General features: G+C 39.6%; 1 protein-coding gene across 1 annotated transcript in view; it reads left to right on the top strand.

Annotated features, from left to right (window-relative positions):
- The window catches only part of MED27 (mediator complex subunit 27), a 93,080-nt gene that overhangs the window by 49,873 nt on the left and 20,053 nt on the right, over positions 1 to 23,154 (top strand). The window contains exon 4 of the mRNA XM_035341771.1: positions 13,570 to 13,663. Within this exon, the coding sequence (XP_035197662.1) occupies positions 13,570 to 13,663 (94 nt within the window). The remainder of the gene's footprint in view (positions 1 to 13,569; positions 13,664 to 23,154) is intronic.

Raw genomic sequence — 23,154 nt, 5'->3', positions numbered from 1 at the left:
TACTCTTGAAGATTTGCCTAGAGAGTTTATAATTAAATTATTGAACTTTTTTCACAATAAACATGTAAGCTTGACAGCACAACTGTATCATTTGAACAGCCATCTCCAGAAGAGGCAAAACAGAAACGCTGTGTTTAAAACACAAGAATACAACCGTAACCTTGCCTTAAAATACATTATCATTTATCTCCATATTTAAAATTTTGTCTGTGTGCAGGAAGTGTCTTTAGTCAGTGTAAAAATCTAATTAAATCTTCTCATGGTAGCGATTCATGGCTGACCCCCTCTTTACTGGAGCATGGTATTAGAATAATAAACCACTCCCTGCTGAGAGACACTGTCATTGACAGGCAACCGAGACGCTTTGGCTGCTGATTAGAAAAGGTTGATCAGGCTCGTATTGTCTTCCGAGCCTGCACAAAATCCTTTATTGGCCCTTCTGCGGCAGAACTTCAGAAATGCCGCTTGGCAGCCTGCGGCCTGGCGTGGGGCCGGCCGGGATCCCGGCCAGTGCCGGCTCGCGGTGGGCCAGTCACTCACATCACGGTGGGCAGCCTTTTTAATAGGGGCCCTCAATGCACAGAGACTGCTCTTTTTATAATCATTTACTGTAAAAACCTGTGTAGCATCTCAGAATTTCTTTACTGTGACGTTCCTTACAGGAGCCTGTGTTTTACACTGTTTCGAGCTCCATGTTCTTGAAGCTAAGCAATTTTAATACTCATGTTTTTATTTTCCTAAGGAGATTGTCATTCCTTTTTTTTTTTTTTTTTTTTTTTTTTTTACTTAGGCAGTTTTCTCTCTTAGTATACTTACATAAACAGGTTTATTTATTTTTTTAATAGGCTGAAAATTTCTCCCTGCTTGCATTGGAGACAGCCATCCTAACCGAGTTCTTTTACCTCAGATGTATTGGGCGGGAAAGCTGGGTTATGTTTTACTTCTTACGGAAACTGTGCAGGTGAGGTAAAGAGATGCAGATACAAGAACATACTTGTGAATAGAGCAGTGTTTGCTTCTCATAGTGTTTTTTTGGCTTCCATCTGGACTTCAGCCCCACAAAGTATTTCAAGCTCTGCTCTGCCTGGTGAGCACAGTGGAGCAGCATGGACAGAGCACAGACTCCAGCATTTAGAAAGCCACAGTGAACACAAATCCTTCCTGATCTCCGCTGTGGTTGCACACTGATCCTTGTGTGAGAGGGGAAATAACATCAGATGAGAGAGAACCTGATTACAAGAGTGGGAAGGTAGCCAAGAAGGTGCAGTGAAATTCTGGAGAGTCACTTCACTGAGGTGTCTGGACTGTGTTTGGCAAGCCCAGGGGTTACTGGCACGATAAGCACTTTCCTTTAGCAGACTTCATTGTTTACTTCTGCTGGTGGTGGTAGAGTTGAAAGAGAATTTCGTTTTCCAGAGTAATTAAGGAAATTAATCCGCCACCCCCCTGACTTTCAGTGGAAGCGATGCAATTCATTTCCATGCGCCCTGTAAAAATCCCAACCAAAGGAAACTTGCTCTGGAATGGGAACAGCTTGTTTAAAAAGTCACTGAGGAAAAGGTGTTGAGAGGCATGTCTTCTAGGAAACAATGTTTTGAAGGGCTTCTCTCTTCCAAATGTTTGTACAAGAGAGTCTTGAATTAATAAATACCTAATTATACTTGTTATGTGCAGCTTTTGTACTAGAGGGGTGTAAAGATGACCTTGAAGGAGACTTTGGGTAAACTTCTGAGTTTTAAGAGATTTTTCATCTCTGTAGTAGTGGAGGAAGATTGAAATACTTGGTCAAAACATAATCCCGAAGTGAAAAATCAGGATTAATTATGAAAACGCCTCAAGAAAACTTAGAAAGTACATGATCGTAAGACTTGAAAGAGGTTTTTGGTAAAAGTTTTTGATAAATTGATTGCACTGTGTTGCATAAGCCACTGTTTGTTATAGTATTTCATCTTTTTTTTTGTTTTTAATCCCTCTATAGAAAGTCAGTTGGGAGTTTGGCTATCTGCTGTTGCATATATAAAAGGTGGAAGGTGATGGTATTTGGGAAACAGACGACCGGTCAGTTCCCAACAGGCAGGAATGAGCGGGTTGCAGTTGTGCATCCATTCAGTCCTGAGTCTGGTTGACTGTGGCTTCACGGTAGGCACTGCTGGAGATGCTGTTTTATGGCTGTAACAGCCACATTCTGCCCCTAAATGACTTGGGCTGTCCAAGGTTTAGGTGAGGATAATGTTAACAAACAAGCTGGAGATGGGGACTCAGCTGCCCTGCTTGGCTTCGGAAGCTGTGTTCCTGTGTCAGTGCAGGGGCGCCGAGCATCCCAGCTCATTTTTAACATGCTCCGTTCCCTGCCTTCAGTAAAACTCAGCGTCTTACAATAATGGAAGTGCCTCTGTGCAGTCTGTAATTATTCTTGCTGTCTCAGACTGAGCATGCTGACATGAGATTGAAATTTGAAAAATCCTGCGCTCCGAAGTGCTTGGGGAAGGGCTCGCTCATCAAGTCTATTTGCAGGAAATAAGACAAGGGGTTAGCGTCCTTGGTTTTGTGTGCAAGCATTTGTAATGCTGATCAACACAGCTGATGGAGAACTGTTTATGAGCCACCAAACATGGGTGTTTTTTTAAAGCTTTTAATGCCTCTTCTGTATTCAAGGACTTCTCATTTAACTTGGCATTTGAAGAAGCAACAGGTTTTCTGTCTGCATCTTTCACCTGCCGAGGCTTTCTCCTGTTTTTTTTTTTGTTTTGTTTTGTTTTGTTTTTTAAATTTTGTTTCTTTGAATAAATGTAAACAGTTATGTATTTGAGGTGTGTACACACACACACAGATATATGTCTGTGTGTGACCTTTCTTTTAAAAAAATGGTAGACTTCATGGCCTCACAGGCTCAGACAAAGTTTGAGCTGGGTACAGTTAATGTGACTGAATGGTTTGTGGCCACCCATCCATAATGTGTTCTTCAAAATTGTGTACTAGTTTTTGAGAAATCGTCATGAAAATGGGATCTGAGTTACTGATAATGTAATAACATCACACTGCATGCTGCAGTGGCATTTGTGATTCATTATCCTGATGTGTAGTGTGATTTTATTTTAATGTTTATTTTTCACCTTCAATTGCCTGTGTAATTAGAGAAGAATCTCAAGTGTCCTTAAAGGCTGATATCGAGTATTCTAAGTACTCTTAGAAATAGTGCTACTAGGATTTAGCTTTTTTTTTTGCCATAGTATATCATTTTAATAAAGCACAAAGATCTTGAAGTGGACAGTCTGCTGCGTCTGCTTGGAGTCTGTTGGTGAGGCCTAAAATTTGAATCTTTGCTTCCTGGTGCTCCCATTATGTATTCCCAAACCCTGTTCTGTAGGAATTATATAATTCTAAAGGAACTAGCAATGCAGTGTGTCACGACTTCAGTGAGATTGCAGAAGCTGTGTTTTTAATGTCTTCATGTCTGTATTTTTTTTTTTTTTTTTTTTTTTTTTTTTGGGGGGGGTGCTTTTTCTCTTGACGAATATTCTCCTTCAGGCACTTCTGTTCATCTGCGTATCATTAGATGTTAGCACGTTTACAACCTTTAGAAATCCACTTCCACGATACAGCTAGAGTCTAGTACAGTTTCTAAGGTAATAGCACTAGAATAAAACTTTTCTATGAAAAATTTGAATATCTTTGTTCCTGTAGCTTCTATCAGGTCATGAAACGTTAGGTATTGTAGAGTGGATAACCACACAGCCCACCCTACATGCATTCACAAATGAAGGCTGAAGCTCTGATACACGTGCTGCTGCCTGCATTAGATGCTGACATGGCAGAGACAATAAACGGCTCTGTTTTTAGCCAAAACTGAAAGAAAAACATATGGTAAGAATGAGAAATTCTACCGAGACAGATTTTCAGAGTACTGAGCCATTCTGAATTTAAAGCCTGTTTTAAAACCACATGGTACTGCCTGCCTAAGGTCAGAATGTGATTTAAGTAGGGGATACTTTGTTTAAAGCAGAAAATGTCAGGGCTTTGGTAACCAAACTGATATAAACAAAACCTGTCTTAGGAAAGGAGAGTGGTTTTGATCATGTTTTGATACTGTTAGACATTCCGGGGAGGTTTATGTCCTTGATGTTCCCTTCCTCTCACCCTGTGCAATTTTTGTTGCCTTCAGTAAGTTCTGGGACTGGTTGCACCTAAGAAATGATCAGTAAGTTCTCGTTCTTCCAGCAGTGCTCCTCTATGGTCAAATACAGGGCAAAAAATGTCTAATTGTGCAAAACATAGTATGTTTCTTATTCATCAGTCTCTCAACCCAAAAGTAAACTCAGTAGTTTTGATAGGTATAGAATACATAATAGGTATCATGCATTATCTGTTGCCTTAAATAAAAGGAGGTAAGTACTGTAATTTCTACTCTGTTGAGGGAGAAATAAAACACAAAAAGTGAGAAGAAATTGCTGTTGAAATAACTCTTCAATAGCAGAGCTGAAAATAATGTGTTATAAAACACTGAATTCCAGCTTTGGAAAAGGAATAACAGCACAGAATATCGGGATCCCACCACACAGTCTGAACTATTGGACCTTCTCCATCTGCAGGGAGCCCCGTTTACTTTGTTTAGGATCCTGGCAGGGCAGCTGAGCCAAAGCCCAGCTCATCCCATTGTCTTTTCTAGAAACAGGACTGAACATGATGCATTACTTGGAGGATTTCGTCAAAGCACTGCCTGGTGTTTACTGGTTTTACATCAGCATGTCCCAACCTACTTCTGTTTCCCTCGCTGCCTGATTGACGTGCCAGTGCAGGAAAGGTTGTTTCTCTGAATTTCTCCTGAGGACATTTGGCTTAGCCTTACTGTATGGAAACCTGTATGTGCATGCTCAAATTTAGGTTAACAGGTGGGGCACAAATTGCTTAACAAGTTAGAAGTAACTTAAGAACCATCCTTGTAGATAAGTGCTTATATAGTGATTCTGATTCTCATCCAGGCCTCTGAAAATCACTGTTGTTAGCATTTAGTGTTGGTTGTTGAGCAACATCTAGTTTCTCAAACAAGTGGAAATAAAAACAATATATGTATGCTGTGAAGTATTGCTTCTGCAGTTCTATTATTACTGATGTGGGGGGCTGTTTTTCCTCTAGAGGTACATGTAAAGGAGTTAATGATGTTTTTCATAAAGCATACGGTCTAGTAACAAGCTCAGACAAGATTCTGATGATGACTGTAAAGTAGATGCATGCTTATTTTGTTAACCAGCATTCACACATTGTAATATCCATATTCATCTCTTGATTACTACTGTGAATTTAAGGCATTTTGAAGAATGTTCCATATAAGTACCAAGAAAGCTATTTTGACTGCTTAGAGAAATGTCTATGGGAATTTGACTGCAAGGTCTCGATTTGTAACTTCAGGCTTTCCAAATTAAAGTTATGCTGTTTAAGATGGTACACTGGAATTTGATGTTGTGAAGAGAAGGCTTTTTGCTCTGTCTTAAAAAAACAAACCATGCGCTGATTAACCCATTCTGAAAACACTTTATTAAACATGTAGATGTCTGGAGACTGATGTGAGGGCAGGTTTGCATTTCATAAGTATTCAGCATGAGAACTCGTGTGCATTTGTAGTAGCACTGTCAACTTATACCTTTGAGGAAGTTCCTTATGTGTTTACACCATGTCACCTATCAGTGGATTCACAGTGGTACTCAAGAATGCAGAACTGTGTTTGTTGAATAAACAATGTAGTATAAATAACGCATTTTACCATAAAACAATATTTCATTGTTGTAATAGAATGACACCAGTGCACAGCATTCCTGTCCCATGAGGTTTGGTCCTTGCAGGAATTGTGCTGGCACACAGCGTGCGCAGCCACATAGTGAGTTGAATCATGAAACTGGTTTACGTTTAATACATTTATTTTATTTTATCTATTTTTTTTAAGCCAGATCAGTTCTCTGATCCAGCTCCCCCAGCACAGCTGAGGGGGCTGGGATGTGTCAGTGCCTTATGTCACTATTGGTGCTGAAGACTGAAGATTGTTGAATCACAGCCTCAGGTTTCTAAATGCCTTTGTGAGTCCAACCCTTACACACTCTGTCTTGGCTTCTAGAGAACTGTCCAAACTACTCAGCATGAATTCTTAAGTGCTGTACCAGTTTGGCCTTTTGTGAGTGAGAAGTGCAGATGGCTAAGTGTTTGGTACAGCTATACGTGCATATGCTTTTGAAGCAGACCACCCTGTGTTTATATGTAAACACTTTTAGACTATTTAGGCACACAAGTTAATCTTTTGCATCCACTCAATAATGAAACGTAATTCCTTTATGACCAAAATAAGACTGCTAGCAAAGTGGAAAACAAGCTATCTTGCCGGAATAAATGGAAAGCTGCCTTCTCTCAGGTTTGGAGCTGAATCTTTCAGATTTCAGATGCATGTTGTCTCACTTCTCCATGCTGGGCTGGAGATGAATTGTGGTCCAGGATATCTTAGCAAATTGGCTCCTTCCAATCCGCGCATTCTGGCTTGCTTCTTCCCACACCCGTGGAGTCACACTACCAAGACGTTCCGGTGCCAAAACTCCCTCGTGCTTGCTGTATGTTGTAGCCCCCAGCCTGAGGAACTGTACATAACTCGAGCTCCAAGTTTGCCTCTTCTGCCCTCAGTCTACCTCGTGGTAGTTAGAAGTTTGTTAGTTGAATAAGGTAATATTTTTGCTTTATAGTGTATCATGAATAAAGATTTCACAGCAGGAACGGAGGCATTAAAGGAGTAGCGGAAGAATGAGTTAGTGCGCAGATGACAAAGGAGCAGAAGGAAGCACGATGTGCTATTGTGAGGAGCCTGGCTGAAGTCTTCCATCAGCAGAAACTTTGAATTTGGATGAGCAGGGAGAGGAAACCACTGCAGCAGTTTGTTCAGAAAGGTCAGGAGGGCAATGGTACGACTGTAAGACAAGACGGTGTGGCAAGGAAGTTTATAGCTGGGGGAGAAGTTGGTCAAAACAGGCAAATAACTTCAGTGCTGAGGTCAGGAAACACAAGCATTTTTAAAGAGGTTCTGTACAGAAAAGCAATGGCCTGAAATAACAACAAATCAACAAAACCTGTGGAATTTGGGGAAAGAGGCAGAGACTTCCAGGTTTGATGTACAGATACTGCAGGTTGTGACAGCTGTCTCATCTAATGTCTTGAGACTTGAAGGTGCTTTCTCAGCGTGAGAGTTGTTGAATTTCTTTTCATGCTCTTCATTGCCCATCCAAGCAGGAAGTGTCATTTCACAAAAGCTGGCAGAGGTCACTGTTTTAATAACTATTGTTAATTGATGCTGCTCAAAAGCCTTCTATCAACTTGAATTTGCTACCTGCAGAGACTTGCTCAGCAGGCAGCTGAATCAAATTAAAACTTTACTTCTGTGGTTAATAAATCACACTAAGAACTGTGACGGTATGTTTTAAAATACAATACTTCTCTAACCAGATTTTCTGAAAGCTATTTATTCTCTTTATAAAACCTGGGATATTTAAAATCCTGCCACTGTTGAAAGCTTTCAGTTGATTATTCAGCCTAGTTCTGAAAAATACAGTTGTGCCATTGGTCTTAGCGGAGCGTGGGCATGCTCTTTGCACCAAAGTCCTTATCAGTGAACGCTACGTACACCGGCAAAAGCTTGCAGCACCAGCCCATATTTCTAAAAATCGGTCACATAAAAACAAGCTATTAGCTGTGATGAAAATAGTAACTAAAAGCCCTCCCCAAAATCTGGGAGCAAGTAAATACAGTGCTAGTAAGAGAGAGAATGTGTGGAGAGTTTCCCCTTTTGCTGCCCAGAATATCATGAATCACAGATTCAACAGAATCGGAGCATCTCTTCATCTCATGTGTGGGTTTTTCACCGAGCGTATAAGGAAAGATTAAGCTCCAAAGTATTACAAACACCTGTCTGTTTCTGTCTCTATCTAAGATCATTTAACAGAATTTTCTTTCTTCTGGAAGACCTCTTCCAAACATTATTAATACCTATATTTCTAATTTTTTAACTGTACTGTTGAGTGGAAAAAAAAAAATGAACAGCCTGCAAGTGAAACACTGTGTGGGATAAATGCTATTTAAATCTCGCCGAAGCTGCTAAACGTCACGCTCACGTTGGCTCACTGGACCTAATCCAGTAAAAATGAAAATAAAGAAAAAAATAAAAAGGAGAGAGAGAGAGGTCACATTAGAGAACTAAGCCATCTGTCCAGTATGGAATTGAAAGGTATTTCTAATGAATTAGTTTTTCATATTATTGTCTTACGGAGGTTCTAGGAGGGAATCAAAGAGTGTTTATCTACAAAGATGGTTCCTGAATTATTTCTGTGTTGTCAGCCCGATGTTTCTGTATAAAATGTCTTGCTTAGCATTTTGCATAACTAATTAGTCTGTTTTAATCAGTATTTTATAACTGGCTTCCAAAGTTTCTTCCAGTTATTCCAGGCACTATTCTTGTAATCCAGACTAAAGCGTTCATATACATGCTTATTGGCAAAACTACTGAGAAATTTTCAAAGAATATTTCTGTTGCTTTATTATAGTGTTGAGTTGTCTTCATGTTCATAACAACAACAACAAAATGTATTTAGAGTACAGCATTTTTAATTAGTTCTAGTCTTTCCGGTGTTTGTGAAGTAGATTGTTAGATTTGACTTTTGCAGTATTACCATAGCATGTTTGTACCAAACCGTATTCTACCACATTAAAATGAAAATAACGATTTATAGTGTTGACAGCCTTGGAGAACATCTGACGTTACGTCTGATCTTACTGGACAGGTTCTGTTGCACATTCAGATGCGTACCCCCGAGTGTTACTATTTATCATTTTTTAAATAAAGATTTTCTGTCAAAAATATAATTTTGAAACCTCTTTAAAAATCATGAATCTGTGGCATGAGGGAGAGAAGGATGAAAAAAATGGGAGAGGGAAGTTGTTACGTGCCAGCTATTAAAGCTTCTTTAAAAATCCTCCCTCTGACTAGTAAAATTACATTAACTAAATTGGTTTAGTATGTGATACGATTTAATGATCGGAAGTCTTGTTGGTCTTGTCTGCTGTTCCTTACTGACTGGGCTGTCTCCCCATCTGGATTGGGGCGCAGTTACCGCTCAAGTTACTCAAAGCTCTTTTGAATAGAATGGGACTAACTGAGGGTCTTAAAGTTATGTTTTTTGAGGCCTAGAGGAATAAGCAAGATGAAATTGTGTCTATAAAGAATTAAAATACTGTGCTGTAATTGAATGCAGGAACTCCTGGGCTTGTGCAGTCTGTCTTCAGACCTGTTGGAGCATCCTTTGCATGATAGAAAAGCTGTGGGAAGGCGTTTGTCTCTCCATTGTCTCTCCAGACGCTCCTTTCAATCCTTTGTAGGTGGAGCAGTGCTTGTTTGGGGGCAGGGGAGGAAGTTACTGCCTTACGATTTCAGTTCATATTTAATTCTGAGAGTTCCGTGTATTTTTTCCTTCAGATGCAGATATCCCTAATATTTCAGCAAATTTATTTCCATTGGCTTTCCCCTGCTTTGTGTTACTATTTCTGGGTCTGTAAATGCTTATTCCAACCAGCATCTATTGAAGTAGGAGAAAACTGAGACACGGTAAATACATTAAAAGTTAAAGGTGCTTACAGTGGAAGTAAAATGATACTTTTCTCCATCCTTAAGTGTTAGGCTTTCTGATACTGTATAAGAAACCCTATAACGTAAATAGGAGCCATTGTATTTTTGAGCTGTAACTTACTGGATTGAGATGTGTAAATTGTGACTGCTTATTTTGGCATTAAATTAATGTATTTCAGCTCTGCAAAATAAGTTCCAGACAGCAGCTTTTTCTCTGACCCTTTTTCCAGACAGCCTCAGGAGTGCTCTTTATCTTGTCTTTATCATATGTTCTTCAGTTTTCTCTAAGATCGTCACCAGCTATGCTTCTACGTTGCTGTGCTGCATCTGACTTATCATATCCATCCTTTCACAAGATGTTTTACCAGATGTCCTCTCTGAAGGGCATATCTCTGGAAGAATTTTGCCTTACATTAGGTTGTTTGTCATTTTATGTTTGAGGCCGTCATGTAGTCAGGCTAATTTAGTAATTTTATGTGAATCTTTGAAGAATCCTTCTGTTCTGATGAGTCCTCAGGAAGCCCTGATGTCTACTTTTTTTTTGTATATATATTTAAAAAAAAAAGCAATTTTTTTTGGTTGGTTGCTTGTGGGTTTTTTGGAGGGATGGGGTTGAGGGGAGGGTGTCAACTGACCTATGAAGAGTGTTACAAAATTAACAGGCTTCTAAATGCAAAATATGTTACTAAGCAGCTTTTGAAAGACCTTAACATGGAATTAACACAACCAGTCTAAAGAAGGTTTCTAGTTTTTATCAACTTTATAAGCAAGTCCTTAGCTTTGTGCCTCATTTCAGTTAGGACCCTTCAAAAGCATGGAATTAATTCCCTGTTCTGCCTTACACCAGTCATTTCTGAAAGAAAAACGATGCCTTTTTCTTCTGCTGCTCAGGTAGCACAAGATGATTGTTGGATTTGAGTCAAGTTTTAATGCACGCAGTCAAGAGAAGTTTTACATTTAAAAATAATCAGGTCTAAGAGGTGAAGAATTGCTTACCTCCAACCAGCCTGGATCACATCTTCAATGGATAAATGTGCATGTCCACTGGGGTTTTTCAAAAAGACACAGGCAGATTAAATGCCCGAGCCCAACTGTTTATACAATTTAAAATTACTTGAATTTTTCTTCCTTAATGCATATTGTCTTTGTCAGCGTGCAAGGAGCCCTTGTTTTATGATGTGCAACTTCTTGTATTTTGTTTTTAACTTATTAGCACCCTAACCTCAGATAATTAGAAAATTTAAGTTATGCAATAATTTGCATTAAAGTGTCCCAGGCTATGAGGCACGTTCCTAACCATATACTAAGCAAGAAATACAGAATTTCTTTTTGCCTGCTTCTCAGTCACTCATCTCTATTCACACACAAGTGCTGCCTTAATTTATTTGCTAAGCCTGCAGTAATTGCATTTACAAAGTAGCATAAACTCTCATAGTGCATTAAAAAAAAGTATGGGATTCAGTAATGTTTAAAAATAGGTGCGTGCTGTTGATGTGTAGATTATTCATTCTGAAGCATTTACATGCCTCCTCTGTCACCATGCTATGGAAGTTCTTGGCTTATGGATATTTTGAAGGCTTACTAGCAAGCAAGCTGTTAATGAGTCATTCAAATGAACAGGGAAACTTTTTTCTGCACAACTGGAAAGGCGGATTAAGGTTTTATTGCAAAATTGGCATAACTAATTCCACTCTTCTGTTATATTTAAAAAACGGACTGATTTTACCAGCTGTGTATGTATAACTTTCTTGATTGATGCATTATATATGTGTGTGTCTGTATATGTGTATATATATGTATATTTTTGGTGGTGATTTTTAATCCCTTGAAAAATCACAAATGGAGGGTAGCTCCTGGGGGTGGGGGGGGGTTGGTTATTTTTTTTTGTTCGTTTTCCCAGCAACTAACATTAGAGCTGGGTAACTTTGAAGAGCAAGAGTTCAAGATTTTTTGCCTTCATCTAAGCATGTTAAAGGGAAATAATTAGATTTTTCAGTTTTATTGTTGATCTACGTAGGGCAACTGATTTTCCAAAATCTTTTATCAGAGCACATACTTGAGCTAGCATGAAATGGTTTGTAAATAAATGCATTCATGGTTCTGTGATCAAGTTGTAGAGCTGGTAGATGCACAAGATTCTTAGTGTCAGTAGTGCCCCTCCTGACCGATCTCTTACAGAGTTGTAAAGTGTGGCATCTCCCTGTTTTGAAAAGGTGTGAAAACTTTTCAGGTTTCAGAATGGCAGTGTCTTGTTGGGATTTATCGGTCAGTGACTCCTGTGAGTAAGCTCATCTACAAACCCTTGATCTTGGTGTCCTGTAACTTTGATGGGGAAAAAAATCCCTAGGGAGTTTACTTGACAAATACTGCCAGGTGTTTTGTTGCAAACATTTGCAGACTCACCTGTTGCATAATAAAAGATACTTGGCTCAGTTTAAGAATGTTTTGCAGAAACAAAAACACATATTTAAATATCCAGACTTTTTTAAATGCTGTGTATTTTTGTTTGAACATGTACGTACAACATCCACCTAAGGGTAGTTCATAGTTCACCTGTATCTAAGGTCAGGCAAGATACCTTTTTTTCCCTCATACAATATTTCATTTTGTACATGTTTTGCCATCTTCCCTTCTCCCGTGTGCTGACGGACCCCCGCTCCAGCTCTCCCTGTCACGTTACGGCTGCTTTATGGCAGAGGTGGCAGGGCCATTTCCCTTCTCCTCCATAGTGGTATTTTTGTCTGGTCTGCGGTGTGCAGCTCTCATGGTCAGTGCTGGATCGAGCACTGCAGGGTCTGCAGCCTCTCAGAGATCATTTTGTAAGGAGCCAACATCTCGGTAGGCCACGTGGGTGCCTCCTCCTGTCTCTGCCATTTGCTGCTTCACGTTTCGCTTCTCATTTCTGACTCCCACACTGGTTTCCAGAGGATGGCACATTGTTCCCTACCTGATTAGAAATGTGGGACAGTCTCTGAAGGTGGCGTAGAGCAGTACCTGGCCCTGCACTCTGGAGTGTTGCTATTAGTGGCCAAAGAGGAAGCACAGAAACATCCCTGATACATCACATAGATGATGCCAAGAGCAAGGAGACCTGGAAGTGGTAGGGGAGGACAGATCAGCTTACAGCACAGTGTTGCCTGCGTGGTAAACTTTGCTGAGGCAGATAGCGTGCAATTCAGCGCGTCCAAAGGAATAGAAAAAGGACATGAGACGTGCACACGGGATGGGATGCTGTGGCTGGGGAAATGAGAAGTCTGCAAGGAAGCTTTCACCGTCAGTGGTTGTGGGGTCTGCTCACAGCTCTGGGTACCTGAGGCAAACGCACGCGCTAGGCCGGGCCTGCCCGAACAGAGGCAGAGGGATGATGCCCTGCAGAAAGGATGTCATCGTACCCCTGCGTGTGGTCACCCCCAGAGCATGCCGGCCAATTTCAGTCACCAGTGCTCCATAAATGAATTGGAAAACGAATTGTAATAATAAAGTGTAATAAATTGAAAAGATTCAGGGAAAAAAAAAAAAAACAACACCAAGAATGGTTAGGAGGCTCAAAGAGGGGGTAAGGAGGTGATAACCTATGAATTTCTGTGCTGAAAGATTAATGTTGGTAGTGTAACCTTTGACATCCCTCTGAGGCAAAAGTATAGGAATATGATAGCAGAAATTTTAAGGCTGACAGATTCGGACTAAAATCAAGTAAACACGTGTTTTTAAAGGCAGAGTAATTAATTTTCAAAACAACATAGGGCTCTGGTGTGTTTCCTTTTATCAATAAGTCTTTTTAATTGCATTTTAAATAAAATATATATGTATCAAAGAGAAATAATTTAAAGTCCTGTGGATATTATTAAGAAGGAGTAATAATCTGTGGGTCTGTGCCCAGGAGTGTGTGTGTGTTAATTGTGTTGTGTTGCTTTGTTTGGTAGATACGTCGATGATGTGATCAATCGCATTGATAGGATGTTCCCTGAAATGACTATCCAGCTATCCCGGCCAAATGGGACCTCTGCAATGCTTCTGGTAAGTTGGGTCATTTAATCCCTTAAGATGGATTTCTTAAGGGATTTAATTAGTATTTCTAAAATGCAGGTTATTAAAGAATTTTATTTTTCTCAGAAAAACACAGTTCTTCATTGGTCCCAGCAAGATAAGATTTTTTTTTGCTCTTAAGCAAATGGATGACAAAAATAATTTCACATTTAAACATCAGATCTATTACATTTTATTGTTAAATATGGTTGTAGAAATATGAACGCAAACTCAAATACGCACTGTGTATTTCCACAGTCTTGGCAATGAGTGTGTCTTAATCATGATAATTAAGAAGAAAAAAAGTGGGAGGAAGAGAAAGAAAAAGGAAACCAATATGATTTAAATTTGTTCAAATTGATCTTGGTTCAGTGAATTTCTGTTTTATGATGAAGTCAAGAATTTGCCTTTGAAGTAAATGAGCAGTAAAGGCTGGATTATAGATAAACAAGTCCAATACATTCGACTTATTTCTGCCTGACCAAGCAAGATTTCATTCCAGAAGAGCCTATTGTTCACATCAATTTTCACGGGCAGCTGTTGTGCTTATAGCTAGAGAGGAGTCTTTAAAGTTTTTATTCTAGGACATCATCACAGAAGTAGAGTCTGTTGAGGTGTAATAGCATGGCAGTTAGAAGCTGATTCTCCTCTAGTAAGATGACAGACAGAAGTCTCATCTTTTGCCAACTTTCAAATAAAACTAGAAAATACTCTATACCCCTGTTAAGAATTGGGACCAAATCAGTCTTTTTCATCTCAGATTTTTCATGGCACTTCCTCTTACATTTTCCTTTTTCATCCAGGCTATTACAGAAGGCTTGGGTATAATGTGTATGTGAGTATCGTTCTTGTTTCCAATTAAATGGTTACATGAATCTAAAACTCAGATATTCTGCCAAAACGGATTTGTTGAGTCAATAGATATTATACTATTTATAGAGTTCGTTAATTTGAATGCCCTGTTATTTTTAGATGTTGCCTGTATTTTTCAAGGCTTTTGTTCACTTTTTCTATACTAAGTATAACTGTGGTTGTTCTTATTAACCAACTATCTAACATTCCATTATTAAGTTTCTTTGAACAGCCCAAAATTTGCAAGAGATTAACTGAGGCAGAGGTTAAAATAAACAGCTGGCTTCCACTGGAATTAAAACATTTAATCTGCTATTGTTGGATTCACCAAGTGGAACAACATATTCCATAAAAGAATTGAATTCATCAGCGCAGTCTTAAGAAGCTCTAAGTCGTGGAAGCTTTTGCATTTGCTGTTAAGCTTACTTTATATTTAACTATTTCACTGTACAAAGATGCTTGGTTTTACTTCCTTGCTTGGAAACCATTTACATTTCTGAGGTTCCTGTTTGCATCTAGTGAGTGCCTTCCAATTCTGATGGCTTTTTAAGGTCAGAAAAGATGTGATGCTTCTCAAGATTCAGGCACAATTAGGAAATTATGTAAATTTTCTTGGGTATTACTGGTTAGGAACAAGGTGTATTGGAAGGATGGACACTGAAAGAAGCACCATTTGCCATCAGTAATAACTTACTGAGTTCCATGTTACAGTTGGTATCTAAATCAAGGGCGTTATTGTTGCTACAAGACAGCAGCCCTGTACTGAACCAGTGGCATGCATATTTTCCTTGGATCAGAGATCAGAAAGACTGTTTTTAAAGTATTTTTGCATGTGATTGTGCGATGGGTTTATCATTTTTTCTTTTAGGCAGGTTTTCCCTCTCTCCCATCTGTCTCAGTTGATGCTGCCAATATGGCTCTTTCCATCTGGCCTTGACTGCTACAAAAGCTTTTGCTGTTTTCAGCCACAAATCATTCAGCGAAAGGTGCTGCAGGATGGGCAGTGTGAAGAGCACCTCCCCCAGAAGAAGGGAGGTTTCTTCAGTACTTGTGATTTCTCACTCTGAACTCATCCCGAGTTAGATTTGGAGTTACTCCCTTACAGGAGAGTGGTTTGCCATAAAACCAAATGATTCAGATAATGCTTGTTTTGTTTAAGAATATTTCACAACCATAGTGTTTGCTCAGAGTTAATTAAGTAACTCTGTGATCTCAACCAGTTTCATCCTTGGACTGTTCATACCATACCTGCCGTTGCTTGTGAAGATCTTGGACGTAGAGGTTATGTGTTTGTTATGTTAAGACGTCTTTAAATGCAATCATTCAGTTTATCAGAAACACATGTAGTCATTGTCAAAGGCGTGGTAAACAGGGCACGTATTTTAAGAATGTGCAAATTATTGGAAGGAGGTGGGGAAGAAGAAGGTTGTGCTTTTGAGATTCTTTGAAACTTCAGAATAACTGGAGACATTGCCAAACAACTAATGGTTAGGAAAAAAAGACCTAATACGGAAAGTTTCAGCCCCAAAGTGATTGAGGTACAACTTTATGTGCACATGGAAATCAATTTATGTGCTTAGCTGTAGAGCTGGGACTTGAAGAGTCTCCGATTCATGCAGTGTTTCAAGAGGAATAATTATCAGTGGTGTGAGCTGCTGGTCTAAGTCTTCTGGCTAGTAACCCTTGTATTAAGCTGTGTTCTCCCTAAACAGGGTACAGCTTTCACATCAGCTGAGAATTTTAAGCAAAGAAAAAAGAAAAGAAAGAAAAAGAACTATTCCTGGCAGCGCAAATGCTGTGCCTTGAAAGGTTGCTGCCTCCTGGTCCTTTGAGGTTACTGTTTTCTCCAGACAATAAGGAGTTTTTTATGTTTTCGATTTATAAACAGCAATTGTTCCTCATTAGTCCGGATTTATGCTACACAGACCAAACACATAAATAATTGAAATCTTTCAGAGCTGTGTGAAATCCTCAACTGATTCTAAAAGCAGTTTATCATTTCAAGGTGCTGTTTAATCCCAATCTTCACTAGTGATTTTTCAATTTATCTTTTAATCACACTATGCATAAAAAAGACTAAACATGGAATTATATCAGCTTTAATAAGTGTTATGCAAAATTAATTTCCAGCAGCAGCAGAGGGAACTGAGGACTCCTTAAGGTTTTTGTGAGATTTTGTTGGTCAAATGCCAGGATCTATATAAATAGATGAACCTCATCTCATATGTTAAGAAGACATAAATTGATTTTAATTAATGAAAAATACCTAAAAATACCTTGATTTTTGCTTGTATTAAGTGGTTAGTTGTATTTTTAGATAATACGCTATTTTTTCTATCTTGATGGTATGACTACTGTATGATTGTTTCACATACCTTGTTTCTGCTACCAAAATTCAGAATACTTTTTCAGTGTGAAACTTCCAATTTCTGTATGCAATTCATTCGTTTGATATCAGGAATATTTTACAAAACAGCAAATGTTAGCCCTATTTTTTCAATGACAGATACGACTTCTTCAGGGTCACATAGCTAGCGAATCCTAGTAAGATAAAGAAACTTACTCTCTTGTCTTGATCCAGAAGCTACTTGGTTTTTAAGGATCTTCTATCTCCCCGGAGCTTGTAAAGCTATGTGAAAGCACAGCTGTACAAGTTAGGGACATTGGGTAAATATTTTTACAAATAATGAATAGTTTTCTATATTTTGAGCTGTTTCTAAAGCATAATGATATGTATAACTAACTCAAATTGAAAAACTGTTTCTGCCAGACCAAAGCTCATTTCAGAAATCACGAGTTCTTGTTTTCATGTTATCTTAAAAATTTTCCGATGATAAATTCTTTTCATACAATTGTACAGATGCCTAGATTTTTAGTAGATCTTTCCTATAAAAATATGAAACATTCTTATACAATTTCTATTCATTCTCAGTAATATCAGACACATTTGCATTTCAACTTTCAAGTCTTGTTCCAAGCATTTTTAAACAGTCTGATTGTATGGAAGTGGGCTGTATTAATTGCAAATAGGCTTGACATCTGTTCGCTAAATCTGAATAATTTCTTCTGTCTGAATTTTGTTTATCAGTGTTTTACATAAAGTCAGGATGATTTTCTCTGGGAAAATGGATTCTGAAATTTATTATTTGCCCAATAAAAAGGGCCACCAAGCTGCTTCTTGGTCAAGACACCCTGGTCTTGGGAGAAGCTGAAAAACCAGGGGGAAGAAGAATGCTAATTGATACAAAATTAGTATTAATGTCATACTCGACCGGAAACAATTAACACTGTTCCTCATACACACACGCTCTTTTCAGCAAACTGCTTAGCAGTGTAAGCGTTTCCCTTTATCATTGTGGTGGTTCATTAGGAAGCTAGTATTGCCTTAGGACTTGCAGAGCTCCTCCATTTCTTCTCGGAGGCAGCATTCGGATGCACGTGGAGCATCTGCTCCTAGAGGGCTGGTGCCTGCGCATCCCTCTGGTGACCTGAAGTTACAAGTTGTAAGATGACTGTGGTTCGTATCTTTTTCTAATTAAACTGACCTTTGTGACATCTGTGTTCCAATTAGCGATGACAGCAAACTTTTCACGTGTTAGTGGTTAATTCTCCAGGGGTTTCCAGTTTGAGCGTTACTTCTGGAAGTCAGATGTCTCGTCCCTGCAGAGCAACGTGAAGCAGGGCACCGGAGGCTGCTGGCACTGGGGAATTGGTAACTCCAGAAAACGTGGATATCCTGCATGCTTAATGCTAGTGGGGATGAAAGGTAGGCAGGTTTATGATGGGAATGTAGCCATTTTCGGTGGCTTAGGCACCTAATTTTAGGCACACGTGATGAGTCTTCATTTGGGGATTTACTCTCCTGGAGATGTAGGTAGGTTTTAACAAAGCTGCTGGGATGTCCAAGGATCTTGTGTGAACTGGGTCTTGAGGAATCACTTCTGAACCAGCAGGGAGACTGTCGGGACTGCTGTAGCTTCACAGTTTGTTTTTTAAGATTGAGGACCAGCGTTTACCAAGCATTTTAAAAATGCATTTGAGGTCGTGTATGTGGAGGAAGAAAGTCTTCAATGTGAGCTGGGGGTGGGAATCAAACTGTAAATTGTTTTCCACTTGTCCAATGCAAGAATCAGGAAGATGAGGAACGGTCTTTTGATGGAAGAGTGAACAAGAGTAGGAAAAAGTAGAGGAAGACCAGAGAGCAATGTCCTCAGCTTTCCTCCCTCCTACGGGGTTAATGTGCAACAGGGTTGCTGACCAGCCCCAATGGTTCGCAGGTCTGTGTTGGTGATCTTACAGTTTTATATTCTGTAAAATCCCTGTAAAACTCCTGCTGTGCTTTAACACAGAATGCAAAAAGAGGCAGAATCCGTATGCCATCCATAGCAGTGCTGGACTAGCGTGACTGATCATAAGTGTGGCTGGCCATTGGCAAAATCTGGCGTTTAACCTTTGAACAACGTAGTTTGTTCGTCTTATCAGCAGCATGTGCCATGGTACTGAGGGAGAGGATCACCAGCTCATCCTTGATATGCCAAAATCATTTCAAGTCCTTCAGTTATGCTGACGTTTTATCGTGCACTCTTGCAATTAGGTTAGATTAATGAAAGGTAAATTCCAGCCCTAACATAAAAAATAAAAAATAATAAAAAAAGTCCTTGTAAAGAACCTAATTAGTATGTTTGTTTATTTAGACTCTAATGGCTTAATTGCATCTTATCTTGCTATTTACAAATAGGCATCATTAAAGAATAATGAGCATGTGAGGGAAGGCGCAGCATTCACACCAGCAGCAGCTGAGACACAGGGAGAAAACCAACAAACTAGTCGAAGGCCCGGATGGCGGGTTTTGATTATTTTTTTTCTTTTAATACAAAACCTTATTTTTCAGTCTATACGAATAGGATCTCCAACCATTCTAGTGATAAGATAAATGTAGAAGTGGGAGGAAAAGCTTATGGCTGACAGTATCACAAGGAGCAGGTGTCTGGCCTTTTGCTAGTAATACGTACAGCTGGGTTATATCGCTGGTTCATCGTTGCCTTGTTGTTTGCTAAGGTGAATAAAAGCTGCATACAAAGTCATCCTCCCTTCTCCTACTAGCAGGGAGGTACCCATGTTAACTGAAAATCATGTTTTCTTTTTTAGCTCTGCAATGCAGAGCATCTGCAGCTCAGATCAGCAGCAAATTCCCTGGGATGCCGAGAGGAGATCAGGAGCTGTGAGAACCTTTTTGCACAAGTGTTGGAGCTCGGTGGTGTCAGCACGCTTTCTCCTAATAGCAAACTTAAATAAATCAGAAGAAAGAATGTTTGTTAATGCATTTTTAAAACTGTTTATAAAAGCGCTTTTCATTTGCTAGCAGTTTGAACGAGAGGGCAAAATTAAGGGGGGGCGTTTCAAGCTATTTCCTCCAGGCCGAATTCTGGCAGGGTAAATGAATTCTGATGCTTCTCATTTTGTAAATTAATTTTGGCCCTGGTACTGACTTATTTGGAAAGGTACTCGCTGCTTTTCCAGTCAGTAACTGATGTTAATTGGGAACTTTTTTAGCAGTCTTACCAGAAATTATCTAAAGCATTTTCCCTGATGATTCTGGTTCCCTCCCCCATCCTTGGCATGCACTGCCTGTCATATGCTCTTTGAGAGTTATCTTGGTGATAGACAAAATATTTTTAAAACTGGGATATTTCAGGATTTTTATTTTATATATTTTTGTCAGAAAAGCTGCATAATATTGCAGATTTCAATCAGCTGCCTGTCCTACCTTCTTCTGGAGCCTGCTGTTTTAGGAAGCAGGGGCATTATGAATAACTTAACTGTCTGAATTTAGTACACCCGAGTTAAAAGCAAGTTAGATGTGCATTGTTATTACACAGACCAAAACAGAAGCTACAGAAGTATTTAACTTGCAACTGTTCCCTTTTCAGCTCACAGAACTGTGGGGCATATTTTTTCATTCATATTAATTGAATTTTAAAGTGACCTTGTACACGTATTGATTTGAATTAAGATTTTCTACATCAAGGACATGTTGGCATATATCCTACAGGCGAAATATTAAAAAGCCAAGTGCTGTCTTAACAGGGTATCGACAGAAGAAGTTGAAATTTAATGGGGAAAAGTTGGCTTAGAAAGGAAATTGTTGTCTTTTTGTCACAATTGAAAGCTATCTTTTCTGTATAATGAAAGAAGCTCCTTGCAGTTGGTATCTGTGGAAGTGCAGGGGCATTTTAGTGCCCATTAAGAAGGGATCAGTCGGGTGAGCCTTGGCCCCCAGAAGCAGAGACCTGCAGTACAGAGTTCAGTCAAACTATCTGATTATTTTTTTATCAGAGCCATTAGTTTTTTATTGCCTTCTTTCGGGTGATCCGCAGGGACACGGTTGTATGACTGAAGGTGTAAATTATATTCCATACGTAGATCTCTTCTGAACACAGACTCCCATTAGCTGTGCTCAGCAGGCACTGAAAGAAAGTAGTTTGCTGGAAAACATGATGTGTAAAAGATGGTCGAGGTGAACAAAACTGTTGAGTCCTCAAAACATTTATGAGCCTCGATTATCAGAGGGAAAAACAAAAGGTACCTCGTTTATTGTAGATAGCACAGAACGTGCTTTACCCTGAAGTGAGCTGTGGAGCATCCTTTTGGCTTCCAAGTCTGACTGCATCCTCCAGTCCAGTGCCAGGCTGTTCGTTCTCTGTACTACTTGCCTCATTCTTTCCGTGCTTTTAAATTGATGAACTGTAATTTCTCTGAGCTATGCTTGCTTTTTCAAAATTGCCTTCTCTGTCAGACTTAACTCATGTGTTAATACGCCTTTTGATACAGTCCTCCAACATTTGTCTGAAAGTGTTCATCTCCCAGCCACTGTAAAATCTGTACAACCTCCATTCCTACACAGCAGCAGCATAAAACAGGGAGGTTTTTTATTTCAATACCAGACTGCTAATTCAATATTAATTAGGTCTGCTTATTCCAGAGCTCATTCACACAGCCTGGTGCTAACCTGGTTGAAGTCGCAACGTATTCTGTCGTTCGTTTGTATTACCGTGATGCCTGGCTGCCCGTACTCCCAGCACAGGACCCTGTTGTACAAATTGTTGTTTAAGTACTAATTCCAACACAGTGCCTTCCTCAGGGAGCCCACATCCTAAGTGCACATCTAAGGATGGTTTCACACTGCTCCTTCCAGATGTGGGGGACAGGGAAAGGCAGCGTAACCCTGCTTGTTTGACATTCAGACAAGTTGGGGGGTCCCCACTTGTACCACACCAGTTGCAGGATTGGACTTTCAGTGCTGCATGGTGGATGGGAGCTGGGAGCTGGGTACCTGTGACACTTCCCGAAAGGGAATCACAGGAAGATGTGGAAACAGATGACGTGTAAAAAGGCAATGAGATAATGCAGAAGCATTTCAAAAGGATTTGTGCAGGTAAGACTTGTGGGGAGGTTTGAGGCCAGCAGTAAGTATATTCAAGCAAGCTGGAGTGCCAAGCATGGGACTCTTCAGTTTGTTACGTGTGACTGATAATGCTGAGGATTTTCAGGAACATCCCACACAGGCTTCAGAGCAACTTCATCCAATTTTTTTTTCCTTGCCTGGCAGCAATGTGAGATACCATAAATGCAAAACGTAAGGGAAGAGGAAAGAAATGAGCATCCACTGAAGTGTGTGAAGGCAATAAAAATAGAAAATATTACATACAAAGCAGGGTCTGGATTTTTGTAGGACTGCCTTTTTGCTCTTCATTAAGAAAATTTCTTTTTTGTTTAAAATTTCTTCTTTTCCTCCTTTTAATTTTGCTGTGTATGATTGCCCAATGTGAAGCTAAGAGCCAGTTCTCGCTGTAGGCTTATATCCTAGCGAGCTGCCAGGCTTACTAAGGTAGGGAAAAAAAAAAATTAACTCTAAATGTGCTGACAACTTTATTTTCAAAGTGTCTCCATCCTACATTGAATTAATTATGCCGTTGTGACAAAACTTTCTGATTCCGGCAGATGATCAGCGTTATAGATCAGGCACATCTGGGTCACGACTTCATATTTTTAACTTAGTTGATGCAGTGGTAGGTACCAAAATAACTCTGCTACTTTCCTTTATTTGCAGGCCAGTTAGGTCTTATTAGAGTATCCCAGCAAGATTCTACGTTCAGAACCAACTTCACAGCACTTGATAGCGTGATAGGGTTGCCTGAGAACACCAGGTAGTTCCTACATGTTCGTAAAATCCCAATCTGCAAGAAGAAAGGGATCAGAGTAAACTATTCATGCTGTCGGTTTAGCTCAGGCCTCGATGCCAGTTTCCCTATTTCAGCCTGTAAAATTTTTCTTCAAAAATTTACCAGTTCTTCTGACCTGCTTTTCTTCTTCATGTTCTTGCAAAATCATGCCTAGCAGCCTGTCTTCTTGAAGTCTGACGCTGACTTTTTTCCTTTCTCCTCTCCATGTCCTGTCTGTTTCTGTCAGCTCGTTTTTGCCTGTTGCTTAGTTTTCTGCCCTGGAGCTGCTTTCTCCACATCCCGTACCAAAGAGATGTCAGCTGTTCTTTTCAGGATCTGTAACCTTGTCCTGCTATACATTTAGTTCATCAAGGTGGAAAAGCAGTATTTACAGTGGCTAGGGGAGCT

The sequence above is a fragment of the Oxyura jamaicensis genome, chromosome 17, assembly GCF_011077185.1.
Source record: "Oxyura jamaicensis isolate SHBP4307 breed ruddy duck chromosome 17, BPBGC_Ojam_1.0, whole genome shotgun sequence".
Classification (NCBI taxonomy): domain Eukaryota; kingdom Metazoa; phylum Chordata; class Aves; order Anseriformes; family Anatidae; genus Oxyura; species Oxyura jamaicensis.
Note: the sequence above shows the minus strand (reverse complement) of the source record. Positions and strands in the feature narration are given on the sequence as shown.